Source organism: Desmodus rotundus, chromosome 3 (assembly GCF_022682495.2).
Source record: "Desmodus rotundus isolate HL8 chromosome 3, HLdesRot8A.1, whole genome shotgun sequence".
Classification (NCBI taxonomy): domain Eukaryota; kingdom Metazoa; phylum Chordata; class Mammalia; order Chiroptera; family Phyllostomidae; genus Desmodus; species Desmodus rotundus.
Window position 1 is genome coordinate 52,983,823 of NC_071389.1, and position 17,330 is coordinate 53,001,152.

At 36.8% G+C, this 17,330-nt stretch overlaps 1 protein-coding gene across 3 annotated transcripts in view; it reads right to left on the reverse strand.

The window, feature by feature from the left end:
• The window catches only part of ERICH3 (glutamate rich 3), a 112,909-nt gene that overhangs the window by 20,615 nt on the left and 74,964 nt on the right, over positions 1–17,330 (reverse strand). For all 3 annotated transcript variants that reach the window (XM_053920811.1, XM_053920812.1, XM_045199549.2), the window contains 2 exons: positions 14,708–15,003; positions 8,758–8,994 (listed from right to left, as the gene is read on the reverse strand). In XM_053920811.1, the coding sequence (XP_053776786.1) occupies positions 8,758–8,994; positions 14,708–15,003 (533 nt within the window). The remainder of the gene's footprint in view (positions 1–8,757; positions 8,995–14,707; positions 15,004–17,330) is intronic.

Sequence of the window (17,330 nt, forward strand, 5' to 3'; positions counted from 1 at the left end):
ATCTGTGTCTGTAATTGGTTTTAATGGAATGTATTTTCAGATGAAGTGTCCCGCACTGACATGTTGCCCAGCTCTCTTATTTTCTCTTCTCTGTGTGCTTCTTACCCTTTTTTCTGTTTCTTTTATTTTTGCTTGGCAGCTACACAGATGGCTGTAGCAGCTGACGCAGAGATTAAGGGAAGAAATAACTGTCTGAACTCTTATCCTCTTCCCTCGGTTCCTCCAACCCCAACAGCTCTCCGTGACAGGGTTAGCATTTTAAATATAGTCTCAGGGACACATCAGAGTTTCCACAAAGATTCGAGAGAGGCTACACAGCAGTAAAAACCAAACTCTGAAAAGCCTGTGAGCAACAGAACCCCTTAAGTACAATTCCACTTATTTTTATCTCCCAACTACCTTGACAGATACCAGATGACCACTGCTTCTCAAAGGAATCAGGGACGTTAGCCTCTCATCTTTATCGCCCTTGTATGAAATCTGGGTGTGCTGCCTCTCTGTAGGGAACGCAGCAGATCACGGAAGGTTGCTCTCTATCTTATCTGCACCAGATCAGAAACTTTAGACACTGTCACCTCCCCTCCTCTTAAGCTTCTCCCATTTGTTTTGTTTTCCATGAAAAACAACTTCTGTTTGCCAGTGGTTTGATCAGTGGCTTTCATTAATTGTACAATTAGCTAGGGCACAATGTCATACTTGTTCTGAACTTCCAAAATTATTCATGTTTACCATCTTCATATTGTCATGGTGACTCCCCCTTCAGCTCTGAGGGTCGTTCACATAATAAAAAGTGAGTGCTTTCCTATATTTCTTTAGTAGCTTTTATTAATTGTATTGTTTTATTTCAAAAGGCTGAAACACACTCTAGTTCAATTTGGAGTCAATCCTTTACAGAATGAATGACCTCAAAATAACAAGGGTACCTGACCTTCTACCTAAACTCATTTCAGTTTTCAAATTTCTCTGTAACCTCATTGTGTAATTTTGTTTCACCCTCATTTCTTACTCTGATTTTCATACAGACACTGGGGCAAGACTCTGCCTACAAGAAAAAGCTCAAAATGCTTTAGGGCCATGGAATTGGATTTTCAACACTAATTTTGTTTGTCCTCTTGGAAATAAAAGCAAGCTTTATATAAAGGAGTTTCATAAATAAAGGAATTTTGAGGACATATAAGTAAATATTTCTGTCATTAGGAAAGAAAAATTATCTCAGAGGCACATTGGTAACCAACTCTGCCTCCCACCCAATTCCATTTGTCTCCCCAGTGATCCCTCCATGATGTTGAAAGAACCTGCTCTTGGTCTTCACGGTAAAGAACTGATGTGTACTTGTGGCCTGAGCCCTTGGCCAACGTCAGCAAGTTCAGTGCCCCTGACCCATGTCCTAAGCAAGATCTCTGACTTTTGTCTCTCTCCATTCCGTCAGTCACTAAATCCATTACCGTCTTGTTTTCATGTCATTGATAACTTCCTTCTTCTGTGTCACCACTATTTTACACAATGGGAGACTGAGAGAAATAATACGTTTTTCTGTAAGACAAACCTAGCTGTTTCAAACTTTGACCCGGCTACTGTTTAGCTTTGATTTTGGTGATACTGCTTAATTTCTACCAGCTTGGCTGTAAAGCTGAGGTTATTCTACTTGCTCTCCATAAGTCATTGTGGAAATTGCATGACAAAAATATGACCTAATCAAAGAATTATTTCTTATGACTTTCAGTTTTTCCCCTCTATAAAATTATACAAGTTAAATATAATTTCAATGAATTTCTTTCTTGTGATTTCACACTGTACATTATATTTAAGAGTAGAATTGTTGTTACCATTTATTAAGGAAAAAAGATAATAGCTTGATTATAATTATGTACCTATTTGTACCAAACAATTAGGTAAACACTTTATAAGCATCTTGTTTAATCCCATGGAATAGTTATTTATCTTCTTTTTATAGAGTGTTCTAGATCTTCTAGAACATAAGGCCAGAATAGTTAAATAATACCCAAGGTGCATTAGCTATAAAGTAGCAAGATCTGTAAAACATTTTGTAATGACCCATGTAGTAAAACCAAGGCCCCTCCACATGCCAAGTGGCCTTGAAACAGAGAAAACCTACTCTCATGGACCCACCATTGTTTCTCTTAGCTAACTTTCTACTGTTCCCACCCAAGGATGACAAATGAAAAATAGTTCTCTTCAAAACATCAGAATTCAGAATTCATAGTCTGTCCTCCTTTTTATAACTCTGGTAGTCATTCTTAATTTTTTAACTACTCTACAACCCAGACAGAGTCCATTGAAAACACTCAGAATATGAATATAAAGCAAAAGGTAGCTGTCAAAACCATTATTACTTATAATTCTGACCATGATACTTTGTGTATGAAGATTTATGTCACTTAGTTACTTGTAACTTAATACTGTGTGGGTAATCACAAAAATTACAAAGACACAACACACACACACAAAACAGAAATCTCCACTGTTGATATTTCCTTGTCTACCTAATTTGTTATACAACAAGTCCTGTCCAGATAAAGTCCAGCCATTGTGAATATAACAGAATTGTGTGTGCAACATTGATGTAACCACCAAGAAGAGTGGGCTGGAATGCTTGTGTGTAAACAATGATGACTTCACTGTACTAGTCCGTGGGAGCAGTAGATGCTGTTGAATAAACATGTGTACTGTGTGGCTGTCACATTCAAAATGGCTGAGCAAGTAGAGCAACAAATCTGCATCAAATTTTGTGTTAAGCTTGAACTTTCCTCCATAGGACCTAGGCAGATGATTCAGAAGGCTGCAGCTCTGGGCAACTGGTGATTGACAGCTTTATCACAACATCACGCCTGTGTATGCATCATGTCTCATGCAGAACTTTTTGGTAAAACATCAAATCACCCAGGTGACTCGGCCCCTCTACAGCCCAGATTTGGTGCCCTGTGAGTTCTGTTTTTTCTCAAAATTAAAATCACCTTTGAAAGGGAAAAGATATCAGACCATCAGTGAGATTCAGGAAAATATGACAGGGCAGCTGATGGTAATTGGGAGAAATGTGTGAGGTCCCAAGGTGCCTACTTTGAAGGGAACTGAGGCGTCATTGCCCTACGTACAATGTTTCCTGTATCTTGTATCTTCTTCAGTACACATCTCTATTTTTTATATTATATGGCTGGATACCTTCTCGACAGACCTCGTATACCTGACCAAAGGCACCAACCACCCAGGCATCCACAGTCACTACTACTCCTGCTCAGGAAATTTAGGATAAAGTCTTCTTTTTCTTTTCACAACTGAGGCTCTGAGTCGTCCTTCACCTTCCTGGCCATTTACATAGATTCACTCACTAAGTACATGTGGAGCACTTCCTACGTGCCAAGCAGTGGTCTAGGTATTGAAGCTACAGTGGAGGACAAGGCACACCAGGTGTGTCCCACTCCCCAGATGGACATTGCTTCCCTCTGCATGAGCCCCACAGATCAACTGCACGCGTTCACTAAGGTGTTTGCTCATCCGAACGGCGACTGAGGACAGCCCTCCCAGAAGCCGCTATTATATTCTTAACAAATTCAGAAGCCATATTGTCTTTTTTGAACCAATTATATGTCCTGACCTTAGCTTTCAATTATTTCTTCACCCCTAGCATGGACCATGGTTTTACCACAGTTTAAATTCACCGCAGTTACAGATTAAAGTCACCACTTCTTCCATCAGTGTCCTAATTTTAACCACTTTGTTTCTGGTTTACTAGCTCGAAGCCCATACAGACACCTTGATTTAAGTGTACAAACTCAAATACACAAATTCAGTTAAACATTTCGATCCTCAGTGACATACCATATGTCCCAACTCGGCGGACTCAACACTCTTCTGAGCTCAAGTATAAATTATGTCTCTTTCCCATTCCTTAGTCCAACGGTTCACAGTGAAATCTGCATAAAGGCTGTTCCCATTTTCTTCAAATTAACTATGACATTTCAATTTATAGTTACACTATTACTTGTATTAATACTTCTATCTTGATTATATTCATGTCCATAAAAGTCTGTTTACATTTTATATAGATACTGTGGTTCAGTCAGTATTTTCATGTACAATAATACCTAATTAGACAAGTGCTTTGCACTCAATAAATATTTTCAAATGAATGTATGCTTAATGAATATATAAATAGAAATCATGAAATTCCATCTATGAATATTAACTAGTTATTTGTATTACAGGAGGGCACATGTCCTCATACTGATCATTCATTACTTATATCATCAATGAGACAAATATATACATTACTTTGTAAGAATAAATATCTATAGGTAAATGTAGAATAGCAGGAAGAAGAGAAAAAGAAAGTTTAAAAGTTCCTCCATATTTACTTTTAATTGCTCTTTGTAAGCATTAAAACAAACACCTAAAATACTGAGAATGTAATCAAATCATGTGTCCCATGGTGCTACTGCCTAAGTCTTCTCACATTTATTCATTAATCTAGCCAATCAGCCTTGCATTCCACAGGATTCTACTGGGTGCCTGGCCAGTGTCTTTGCTATGCACAAAGCAGATTCAAAGTTATGAAGAAATACCTCATGGAAAAATAGATCATGTGGACTAAAAGATGATGCTGCATTTAAATATTTATGATGACTTCCCACTTCAGCAATTGAAAAGTAAATACAGATTAAGAAATTCTTACCATTAAGAAAAATTAAAGTTTGACTAATCATGCAAAAATCACACACATTGACTTTGGCCAGAAGGCCTCCTCCAATCTTCCCTTAATCTTTTCTGGCCCTAGGAGCACACAAGTTACCCTGAAGTTCACAGAGTGTGGTTTCATAGCCTGTATAATTTCACATAGAAGAAGCTGCCTTCTCTCCTATGCGTCTCTCTTCAAGCCCATAAGCCAAGAAATGAAGAGAGACATTTTTGCAGTCCGTACGTCAAGTACACAGAATGTTTTTGTGACTCTGGGATTTACATTTCAATTTGGCCTATTTCTTCAACTGACTGGAAAATAGCACAAGGGAAATGTTCTTCTTCGCTAGAAAAACATTTGTTTTAATTTTTAAGTTCTTTTCGTTGTATTCTGGGAACAAATTCTGTCTCCCCACTCACTCCCTACCCCCTCTCGCCCCTTTCTGTTGAGGTGCTCTATTTACTCTTTCCCTCTGACTCACAGGCGCTATCACCCAAACTGTCCACAGAGAGTGAAAGTATATTCTCAGTGACATGGCACTTTTCCCTCAACCTTATTAACATTCATCTGCGAAAACATATTTTCAACTGGTGCATTAGCAGCCGGAGTTGCTAACACAAATGCAGCGAAAAAGGAAGCTGTCCTTCTTTTTAAATGATGGGAAGTCTCACACATCATTCCTAAACCAGGGTCTTTTCTGAGTCAGCTCTCAGTCCCCAGCACTCTATCACTCAGGGGCTCTTCAGCACAGTGTATTCATCAAGGCAGGCACCACCATTGTAAGCTGGCAGTTTAAATGGGGCCAACTTGTCACAGGAGTGACAGTCTGGGCAATTGTTTGCCCTCTGGGAACAGGTGCGGGCAGGTTCAAATGAAATACATCCAAATACTAAGAGCAAGATTCTTAATCATGTCAATAAAAAGGATGTACCGATGTCTGGGCTTCAGTGGTCACAATACACCTCTTACACTTTTGAAGACAAAATTAGGTCTGGCTTTTCAGTACAGTTTTCCAAGGAATCTCTTATGCCATTATCATTTTTAATATGTGCTACTTGTTTGCTGGATGAAGTATATAATTCTGATATTCCATGTACTAAAATGTATGTTTTTAAAATAACATGAGGCCAGGTTATCAAAATAAATGGATGGAAAAATAAATAAGCCTGGGGTAGAGAAAAGGAAGAGCAATAAATGATGATATTTTATTTCAGAATAATGTCAAAGTTTTAAGGCAAATACCAAAGATGCAAAGGAGCTCTAAAACAGATAGCTTATTAACGTCATTATTGAAACAACAAAATAAAATCATTAACCAATTTATTGGCTCTTAAATTCATCAACACTTATGGACTAGATTTTATATGTCCTAATAGCTTTTATTACATATCTATTTAAAATACTCTATATTTTATATCTATTAATGCAGCAAAGATTGTTTCAATAAAATTCCAATAATCATATAACCTAAATGCAACTAGATATTATAGCACTAATAAAAGTACCTCAGTATTCTTGGTGTTAAAAAAATCAAGTAATTGCTTAATATTTATAAAATTTCCTTCAGTAATCACCTCTGTGAGGAAAAACAAAGATAACACACAACCCTAGATTTCATAGAGTCATTAATTTGTGCGTTATTAACTTGTACAATTAACTTGAGGAGGAAAATTTCACACGCATGAAGCAATGCATGAAAAATGAACTACTAAATGATGGAGTTTCATAAGACAAAACCCTCGGCAAAGGCCACTGAAGTAGAAGAGGAAGAAGAGGAGGGGCGAGCTAGAACTGAACAAAAGGTCTGGGAACAGACTGGACAGTCCATCCAGGGAGGAGAGAGATAAACTCGGGTAAAATTAGAAACTATCCATTTATAGTTTCTCTGTTTAAAACCAAACAAACAAAAAATAAATACAAAGACTACGGAACTGGATAACATAAAGAGCTCAAGATAAATGCCTCCAAAATGTTTATTCTTAAGCATGCATAATCCTTTTACTGGGGAAATTTGCTTTAATTTTAGGTAAGTGGAGATTTTTTGATTTGGATAAACACTATATTGTTTTTTCAAAATTCAGGCTCTGAAGTTGGGTAATGTTTGTGTCTTGGCTCCACCATTTATTGGCCGGGTGAGTTGCTTAATGTCACCACTTACAAGTTTACTTATTTGTAAAACAGAGGTAAAAAGAAAGAGTGCCTGCTTTTCCAGGTCGTTGGAGGTAAATCAGATAATTCATGTAAAACATTAAGCACAATGCTTAGCACAAAATACAGTCTTAATTAACAATAGCCATAGAATAGCTTTCCAAACACAGGGTTCCAATTATTTATATGCAAATGGTGTTCAGTGTTAAGTTTACATATCATTGCCAATTATTTGATAATTACAGATTTCAATGTTTCAAGTTTTCCCCCCAAGGAAGATCCAAGTACTACCTACGTCATCTGTTTGGATGTAAAAAAAAAAAAAAAATCACTTTATCTCAGAAAAAAATCCATTTGATCCCAAGAAAGCAAGGTGATTAAGTAGCACAAAAATAATCCCAGATGACCATATATTAAATGAATGTACTTAATCTTTATGAAACCAATGCTTGATAATTTCCCATCATTACTGAAGAAATTAAAAATTGAGTCCTTTGAATTTTGAATCAGTTACATTGAGATGCAAACCCATTTTCATTTTCAATCCTTTTCCAGGTTCAAGTCACTTGCATAGTTTCTTTAAAATCTGAGTCAGGTGAAATCACTTTTCCATAGACTTTCTAACTTTCTCTATGTCATACAGGACTACAAACTTAAATCCAATGTTCACATTCAAATTGAGGAAAGAATATATATATATTAGGCACCCTAGAAACATAAAATGTAATCATTAAGAGAATTTTTAGAAAAGGTCTAGTTTAAGACTTTACAAAAAGTATTTCAATGTTTTACCATTAATTTTGACTGGTTCTTTCAACTGCAATAAAAGTTAGAGGAAATCTTGTTTTCAAGTTTTCTGATGGATAACATTATAAATGTTTACACTGTGCTTCACTCGTTAGCATGTTAGAAAGTTTAGTTCAGGCACAGTCATGATCTTATCTATGGTTCCTAGTGAAATTGTCTTCTTTTTTATTCTAACTTCTGCCCCTTACTTTATCACCAGTATATGTGTGCCTGAAATTCTAGAATAGGTTTGCTTGAATTCTTTCTTGAAGAGAGTGGAACTATAAATATTTGTTTGGGTAATTACTTGATTACTTAGTTTACTCTTATATTATCTTAATATAGTCCTTGAATTCAAATTTTTGAGATTTTATATAGAAAAAATTTTGAGAGTTGAAAAAATGGGGAAAATGAAGAGTAATTAAAAATGATATAATGTGACCTCATTCTCTAGTTTAAAGTAAATGGGTTCCTTCTTTGATTGGACATTATTTTGGTGAACTAAATCTTTTTAAACGTCTCAAATTTTTGAGATATACCTCAGATGAGGATTTCTTTCTCTATCTGAAAAGATCTGTGTTTTTCCTTGTGACTCTTCAGATATTTTTGGGTTTGAAGATTGTGCAGAGGCCACCTTTGCCAAGAGAGTTAACCCTTTCATGAAACTAATATGCCAGCATCTTGCACTCAAGGTGAGTTGAGAAAAAAAACATGAACCTAGGACAGGAATCCTCAACTTTTCCTTTAGTTGAATATAAGCTACTTTTCATTTTTCCAAAGCCACAAAATGCTGTGTTTGTGCAAGTGAGTGTATGTGTACATATGTGTGTGTTGTGTAAAGAAGGACAGCTTAGGATTAAAAAATGAAAACAACTAAGTAAGCAGCAGCTGTATCACTGCAAGTTTTACCTGACATGCTGCTGAAAAATCTTAGCAAATTAAGGAAAGAAGGATTAAAGAGTGACTCTATAACTTGGTATCTACAGAAGACTGATTGACCAGCATCCTCTGGTTATAAAACCATGCTCTAAATATTCCCTTAGAAGGTGACCTCATTAAATATAAGGAAAAGAAAGGTAGTAAGCACACTTGTTAACAGCCTATGTCATATGATAAGCTGAACAACTTGCCTTGTTTATCCTCTTCCAATTCACTCTCAGAGCATCCATCGCCCTCATCTTTCACACTCCCGTCAGCCTCTGGTGCCTTGTGGGATGAAGTTTCACTTTCCTTTTCAGAGTCTAAATGATCTTTTTCATTGTCTGAGGGTGACTTTGACATTCCATCCATTTGATCATCAGCCCGTCCTTCTTCATTAGCTTTCTCATCTTGTTTCTCCTCCTCGACTTCAAAATCTTCTTCATATTCTGAGAAAGGAAAAATCTCTATGACAATGAAAATAGAATCCCTGTGCTCAACCCATTTCACCTTGATGAGAACTTTGACTCCATTATCCTCTTTTTTCCAGATCTTTCTTCATTTCTTTTTTAAATAATTAGTGGAAATGGAAAACTAACAGCAAATGATCAAAGAATGCAGCCAGTGTCACGTGTAAGAACACAAAAGACGTGAAGCTCCAAATGACGAGCCTAACAGAGTTCATTTACAACAGGACATCATCATCTAATAATAACCAAAATGGACAAGAGAAGAACTTGATAGAAAACAAAAAGCTAGAAATAAATTAAAAATGAAAGAACAGGATCATAATAATGAAAGTTAATTTGGAGATCCAGTGAGGTCATATTTCATATGAAAAATGTTCAAAATATTTGAATATCAAGTTAATGAATAGTGAAGTGGAAAAATTTAATTAATCAAGGCCAAAGGCCCTGAGAAGTAACACTGTGTAAAGCACATTCTTTGAGAACCAAATGGACATCAAGAAAAGGCATTATTAAGGTTCTATACCTAACTCAGAACTGCAATCATATAAATTATTCATCCTTACAATCAATGAAACACTTATATTTCAAGGGTAAAAATTAGTACAGCCACTAATTCGCTTCATTCCCTACAGAGGTGCAACAAATCTGCAGCAGAAAAAGAAAACTGTCACCTCATATCAACTCCAGCTGTCCCTTGTGGTTTTAAATTTTCACCTTTCATATTTAATTGTTACCCTTTTTCTTTCACCAAAAACTAACAATCTGAAAATGACAACATGCCAAGGATAGAGACCAAAAGGATTTCATGCAGAACCAATTAAGCAAATAAACAATTATCTTTAAAATGAAAATTACAGGGAAAGTAAAGATTTCCGTACTCTGTATGTTTTAATTATTAAATATTCTGGGTTTTTTTTCCAGTGGTGGGGGCCTCTCGGGTAATTACTCAAGATCTACCCACCCTGTCCAATGAAAGAAACTTAATTTAGAAATGCATGCTCTGGGCATATGAAGAAAGCTTTGTTAATGCAGAGACTGCATGAGGAAGATGTAAGAGGAAAAGTGTAATCAGAAACTTTAATAAATAAAGGCATTTGTCTATGTGTCCTTTGTACGTATTCTTGAAAACCCTTTCCCTTTTCCCCCCATTATTCCCTCCATGGACAAAACCAAAGAGGGGTAGGATCAAGGGTGGGCAGTGGGGATGGCTGGGGTTGGGGGGAGGGGTGGGAAAATGGAGACAACCGTACTTGAACAACAATTAAAAAATTAAAAATTAAAAATAAATTAAAAAAAACAAAGGCAAAAAGAATTCATCACAAGATTGTTTTCATGAAAGAGATTTAATATGAAGAACACTAAATGCAAATTAGTATTTGTAAAATAGAACTATAAAGTAAGCAAGAAAATGAAGAATTTGCTTTATATTGCATGAAAGAAACAGGAAATATAGTAAATAGAAGTATTCTGATTTAAATTTTCAGGTCAACTAATAAGATAATGCTTCACTTGGCCTGGTTACTTATCATCAATAAACCTTCAAGCAGAAAAGGACAAAACTGGGAGAGAACATAATCCTTGCCATCAAGGAATCTCCAGTTTTTGTTGAGAAAATAAGATGTATTTACAGACGAGATACAGTACTCATAGAAGTTTGTATATATGGTTCCCGGTAATGTTTGTTTCAACACTGCTGGGTTTTACCGTAATGGATTTTTGTATAGGACTCCATTCATTATGTGAAATACTGTCCAATGAATGGAGGGAGGGAGAGCAGAAAGTCATTTGGATGATGTGAAAAACTTTGTAAAAGAGGATTTTAAGCTAGCCACAAAATGTACACACAGGAAGAGATACACACAGGTATCACATTACAGATATTTGCTCCTGGTTGCAGGGTAAGCAGGGGGCTAGGCAGAACTCAGTGAGTTGCTGTGATTCCATCCATAGTATTAGATAGTATTAATTCCATCAATGGGGAAACAGGAGGGTTTTGGAGTCACGCAGTCATGAGTCAAAGTCCCAGTTTAAACACTCAGTAGGCATGTGACTTAGGTAATCTGCCTCACAAAGCTGTGGTATTAAAAGCACTAAACCCTGGAACACACTTAGTACAGTGCCAAAGGCAGTAGATGCCCAATCAGCATTAGGCATTAGCAGTAATAATGACTATATGATTCGGGGGGTAGAGGGAGCTGGTCATTGGACAAGAGAAATTACACACAGCATGTGCTCTATATACTTCAATGGAAGCACCTGATTAAAATCAGAGATGTACAGTATCCACAATTACAGTTGTGTTATTGAAGCAGAGCATAAAGCTGAAGGAAAATGTAGTGAACCACAAAGAATAGTCCCTGTTTCCTACTCTGCAGGAGCTTCTGGGTTTCTTCCCAAAGTATGAACTTTAAGGCTGCCCTGGCTTCATTTCATCCACCACTATCATCACATCTAAATATTAGTCTCCTATTAACCACACAGCAATCTATGAGCATTACAGCTCAAAACGTGCCTCCTTTGTGTCATCTGCTGGCGTGTTTTCAATATGCATGAATTGGTGGCATGCTTTCTGGATTCCTTTTCATGATTTCTTTTTCTCCCCCATCTCATCATCCTTCTTTCTGAGAATTTAATTAGTTTGCTGTTTACCATCCTCACTAATGAGGAAGAGAGTCAACACAAGGTCAACATCAATCCAGCTGCAACCCACCCTCACTGACCTCCACTCCAGCTTCTAGCTGCCCTTCCCATCAGCAACTGTTCTGCAGAGAGCTGAAGCCTAGCTGCTGCTGCTTCTTTCTTTTTTTTTAAATGGAAATGAGCAATTAAGGTCCATTAACTAGCCAACACAGAAGAAAGATCTTGGAAAAGCTTTATTATAGGCATAAAGTATGCTATTCAAAATACTGGCCATGTTGGTTTAAGAGATAATAAATGAAGAAAATGAAGAGCCTCTACTGAACCTGGCTTTAATAAACCTACATATCTTGAAAGTTAGAACAAATGAGAAAGCATCCCATTTGTTAATCTCTCTGCTATTGTTGTTGCTATAGATATTTCTCAATTCTCAGTCTAAGATGATAAAAAAAAAAAAAGACTAGAAGGGATCAGAGAGAGAGGTAACGGGGTCCAAGCATTATAAGTGAAATCCTTTTGAAGACAGTCACTTTTTTCCAAAATAAAGAGGCATAGAGTCCAGTGCTCCACCAGCTCTGTGATTACGCTCTTGGATTACTAAAGCCCTTGTGCAGCAACAAGAGGAGGTGAGGAAGAAGATCCCAAGGATGTGCCTTTCCCTGATGCCAGCTCTTTCACAGGTCACGGCTAACGGTCCTTTAGTCCGGCCTTTGTCTTCTGGGTATAAAAGGGGCACAGGCCGCTCCATTTCTGACCCTCTGGGTGTATCACCCACAACCAGGTAACGTCAAGGATAGCTTAGGCAGAACAGGAGGTTGGACAGTGTTTGGAAGTCTGGGCTTTGCATTAGACAAGCCTGGGTGTTGAAGAGTAGCAGAGTATGCCACCCCAAAATACACAATTTTGGTGTAAAGATTATCTTGAGCTGAAGGTCACTGAGAAGTAGTAATACAAGAAAAGCTTTCTGCCCTCCCCTATTTCCCTAAAAGCAGAACATGTATTTGTGAAGGTGTCTCTCTTGCTTCTCTAGCAGGAAGTACAGAAGTTAATCATAGGAGACAACTCTACGCCCTCATTACTCCAGATATCCACCAGAGGAATCAACATAACAAACCTCAATAAAACTAGACTTTATCAATCATTAGTTCCCCACCTAAGGTCCATCCAAAAAAATCCAGCCATTGTTAATACAACAAGAATGGTTTGCCTGACATGGATATAACCTAGCAGCCAAGGAGAGTTGGTTAGAATGCACCCCTGTGAACAATGATGATGTCACTGTACTAGTCAGTGGGGGTGGTAGACGTCAATGAGTGAGCATGTGTGTTGCTCTGTGGCCATTGCACTCAAAATGACTGAGCAAGTAGAGCAATGAATCTGTGTCAAAATTTGCATTAAGTTTAAACATTCCTCTGCGGAAACTATTCAGATGATTCAGAAGGCCAAGGCTGCAGCTAAAGGCAACTGGAGATTGGCAGCTTCATCACGACAATGTGCCTGCTCATACGTTACATCTCACACAGCTTTTTGGTAAACATCAAATCCCCCAGATGACTCAGCCCCACTACAGCCCAGATTTCTCACCCTGCAACTTCTGGCTTTTTCCAAAACTAAAATCACCTTTGAAAGGGAAGAGATTTCAGACCATCAATGAGATTCAGGAAAATATGACAGGGAGGCAGCTAATGGAAATTGGGAGAACTGTGTGAGGTCCCAAGATGCCTACTTTGAAGGGGACTGAGGCATCATTGTCCTGTGTACAACACTTCTTGTATCTTCTTCAATAAATGTCTCTATTTTCTACATTACATGGTGAATACCTTCTAAACAGACCTTGTATATTTGTCTTCCCACAATTCGCTGCCCCTAGAAGCTCAAAGTCCTTTTCCTTTGTCTTGTCACTTCACTAAAAATATATTGTTCTTTTGTTAACAAGCCATATATACTGGAGTTCTAACCACTCCTTTGAATTACTCAGCTCTGAGTGCTACCATGGGTGTGTGTGATGTGCACGCTAATAAATTTATGCTTGTTTTTCCCTTCCCTTGTGAATTTCTTTTGTCAATCTAATTTATAAGGACCCAGCCAATGAACCTACGATGGGTGGAGAGAAAACAGTCTTTCCTCTCCGACAGTTTGAATCCTAGTTTTGCTACTTTTTCTCTGTATATCTGAATTGCGGTTTCCCTACTTGTAAAGTGGAGGCAGTAATATCTACCACATGAAATGGTGAGAATAAAAGGACAGAGTGTATGGAGACTACCTGCCTTGACCTTGTATTACTGTTATTATCACTACTATATTTATGAATGTAAGTGTGGAGAGAAAGAGGGAGAGAAGAAGAGGAGAAAGAAGAAGGAGAAGAAAAAGGAAAAGAAGGAGAAGAAAAGGGAGAAGGAGAAGAACAAAAAGGAGAAGAAGGAGAAGAAAAGAGCAGGAGGGAGAAGTGAAGAGGAAGAAGGAGGAAGAGTAATGGATAGAAGAGTCGGGGGATTAGGAAAAGGAGGTGAGGGGAAAACAGGGGAGAGGTAGAGAGGGTAGAGGAGAGGAGAATAAGAAAACAAAAAGGTCAACAAGTAGACTCTAGGACCGACTCTAAGCCTATGTCAACTGCTTATATTTGTGGAATACTCTACCTCCATATAATCATACAGATTGTGCCTACCTAATGCCAAAGCATCAATATCACCAAAGCAAATACATTCAAATACAAAAAAAAAAAAAAGAGGCAAAATTCTATTTGGTCAGAATGGTCTCTCTCTGCAGAAGTGAATAGAGCTGCTGGCTCACACACACAGACACAAACTCCCCTTCCCCTCTTCCCCTTCACAAGCACCTTCAACCCTTCTAGAGGCTAGTGGCACAGGGCTCCATGCAAAACAGTGGAGGAAGGTGGCCAGGGATTCCTAGCATGGAACAAATTACCTAAACACCATAAATGAATAGTAACATACAATGCATAGTTTTGCAAATTTTGATAATTACATGTTAAAGACTTAAGCAAAAGAACAATAGCAGTAACAACAAAAGAACCCTGTGTCATTAGTTACCTTACCATATTTATATATATTTTCCTGGTCATCTTCCCAAATATGCTGTTTTCTTTTATGTTCCATTTCTTCTACAGCAGTTCTCACTTCTTCAACGCCTGTTTTTTCTTCTTCAGCTGAAAAAAAGCCTGAAGCAGAGCTTTTGCTCCCCGCCATCTCATTTCTTCTTGTCTTCGCGTATGCTCTATCCCTCCTCAGTCTCCCCTCACCCTTCTTCAGTTCCTCTCCTTTCTCAACACTTATTTGTTTCTTTAGTTTCGGTGAAGTTAGTTTTTTGTCAAGGCCCATCGCAATAATGCACCTATGAAAAATATAAAGATACAGTGTTTATCAACCTGTATATATAAACAATTTTTAAATCGCTTATCTCTACATATTCTTGTAAGAAATGTTATAAGAAATATTTTATTAAAGTATACATAATTAACTAAAAGTAAACTTTTTATTAATACTAAAAATCTTATAATGAGCAGAACAAATTCTTAATAATTTTACCCACAATAATAAACAAGAAAACAACAATAAGAACTTAAGTCCCAAAGAAAAGTTAGTGCCTTAAAGCATATTTTTAGCTTTATAACAGAGTTCAATACATGTATATCATTCAAGTCCTTAAATGAGGATTATGTAATAAAACAACATTCAGGTTTACAAACACAGAGAAACTAAGATAAAAATAATCAGAAGTAGAAAGATGCTATTCAGTCTTTGGTAATTCATTATTCCAACAACACAACAACAAAAGAGTACATGCAAGGCAGACTCTAAACAAACATGGTTGACTTTTAAAAAAACATACAGTCACATATTTCATGCCCTTTAAATAAACACCTCAGGAACCTTCAGTTTATTTTAATAGAACTGTCATTATTACTTTTAAAATGAGACAGAGAAGGTCACTTCATAATACTGAAGGGAAGAATTCATGAAGAAGACATAAATATTATAAACATATATGCACCCAAAATAGGAGCACCCAAATATATAAGGAAAATCTTGGAGGACTTTGAGAAAGATGTATACAGCAACACATTTATACTAGGCGATTTTAATACCCCACTGTCAACAATGGACAGATCTTCCAAATAATCAACAAGGATACCATGGCACTGAGTAACACCCTAAATCAAGTGGACTTCACTGATATATACAGAACCTTTCACCCCAAAGAAACTAAATAGACATTATTTTCAAATATATATGGAACATTCTCAAAGAGTGACCACATGATAGGACACAAAACAAGCCTCAACAAATTCAAGAAAACTGAAATCATATCAAGCATTTTCTTAGATGGCAATCGCTTGAAACTAGAAACCAACCTAAAGGAAAAAACTCAAAAACAGTCACATTCATGGAGACTGAATAATATGTTATTAAACAATAACTGGATTAACAAGATCAAGGAAGAAATCAGAAAATTTCTGGAAACAAATGAAAATGAACCCACAAAAGCCCAAAACCTATGGGACATAGCAAAGGCAGTCCTGAGAAGGAACATAGCAATACAGGCCTACCTAAAAAAGATAGAAAATTTTTAAATAAACAACCCAACACTACAACTACAAGAACTGGAGGAACAACAACAAACAAAGTCTAGAGCAAGTAGAAGGAAGGAAATAATCAAGATCAGAGCAGAATTAAATGACATAGAGACTAAAAGAATAATTCAAAGAATCAATAAATCCAGGAACTGGTTCTTTGAAAAGATAAAAAAAATTTACAAGCTTTTTAACCAGATGAAGCCAATATTCAGAAATCAAAGGAAGCATATACTGTGTTCATGGACTGGAAGAATTAACCTCATTAAAAATGTCCATAACACCCAAAGCAATTAATAGATTCAATACAATCCTTATTAAAATACCAATGATGTATTTCACAGATATAGAACAAATATTTCAAAAATTTATACAGAGCCCTAAATGACCACAAATGGCCTCCATAATTTTGAGAAAGAAAAACAGAGTAGGCAGGATCACAATACCTTATACCAAACTATATCACAAGGCCACTGTAATCAAAACAGTCTGGTACTGGCATAAGAACAGACACATAGATCAATGGAACAGAATAGAGAACCCAGAAATAAACCCAAGTCTCTATGGTTAATTAATATTTGACAAAGGGGGAAGGAGATAAAGTGGAGTAAAAATAGCCTCTTCAACAAATGGTGTTGGGAGATCTGGACAGGTACATGCAAAAAAATGAAAATAGACCACCAACTTATACAACACACAAAAATAAATTCAAGGTGGATAGAAGACTTAAATATAAGTCATGATACCATAAAAGTCCTAGAGGAGAACATAGGCAGGAAAATTTCAGATATCCCATGCAGCAATATTTTCACCAATATGTCCTCTAGGGCAAGGTGTTTAAAGGAAAGAATAAACAAATGTGACCATATCAAATTAAAAAGCTTCTGCACAGCTAAAGAAAACATCAGCAAAATAAAAAGCAAGCCAACTGTATGGGAAAACATATTTGCTAATGACACTTCAGACAAGGATTTATCTCCAAAATATACAAAGAACTCACACGACTCCACACCAAAAAGATAAACAATTCAATTAAAAATGGGCAAAGGACTTGAACAGATGCTTCTCTAAGGAAGATATACCAAGG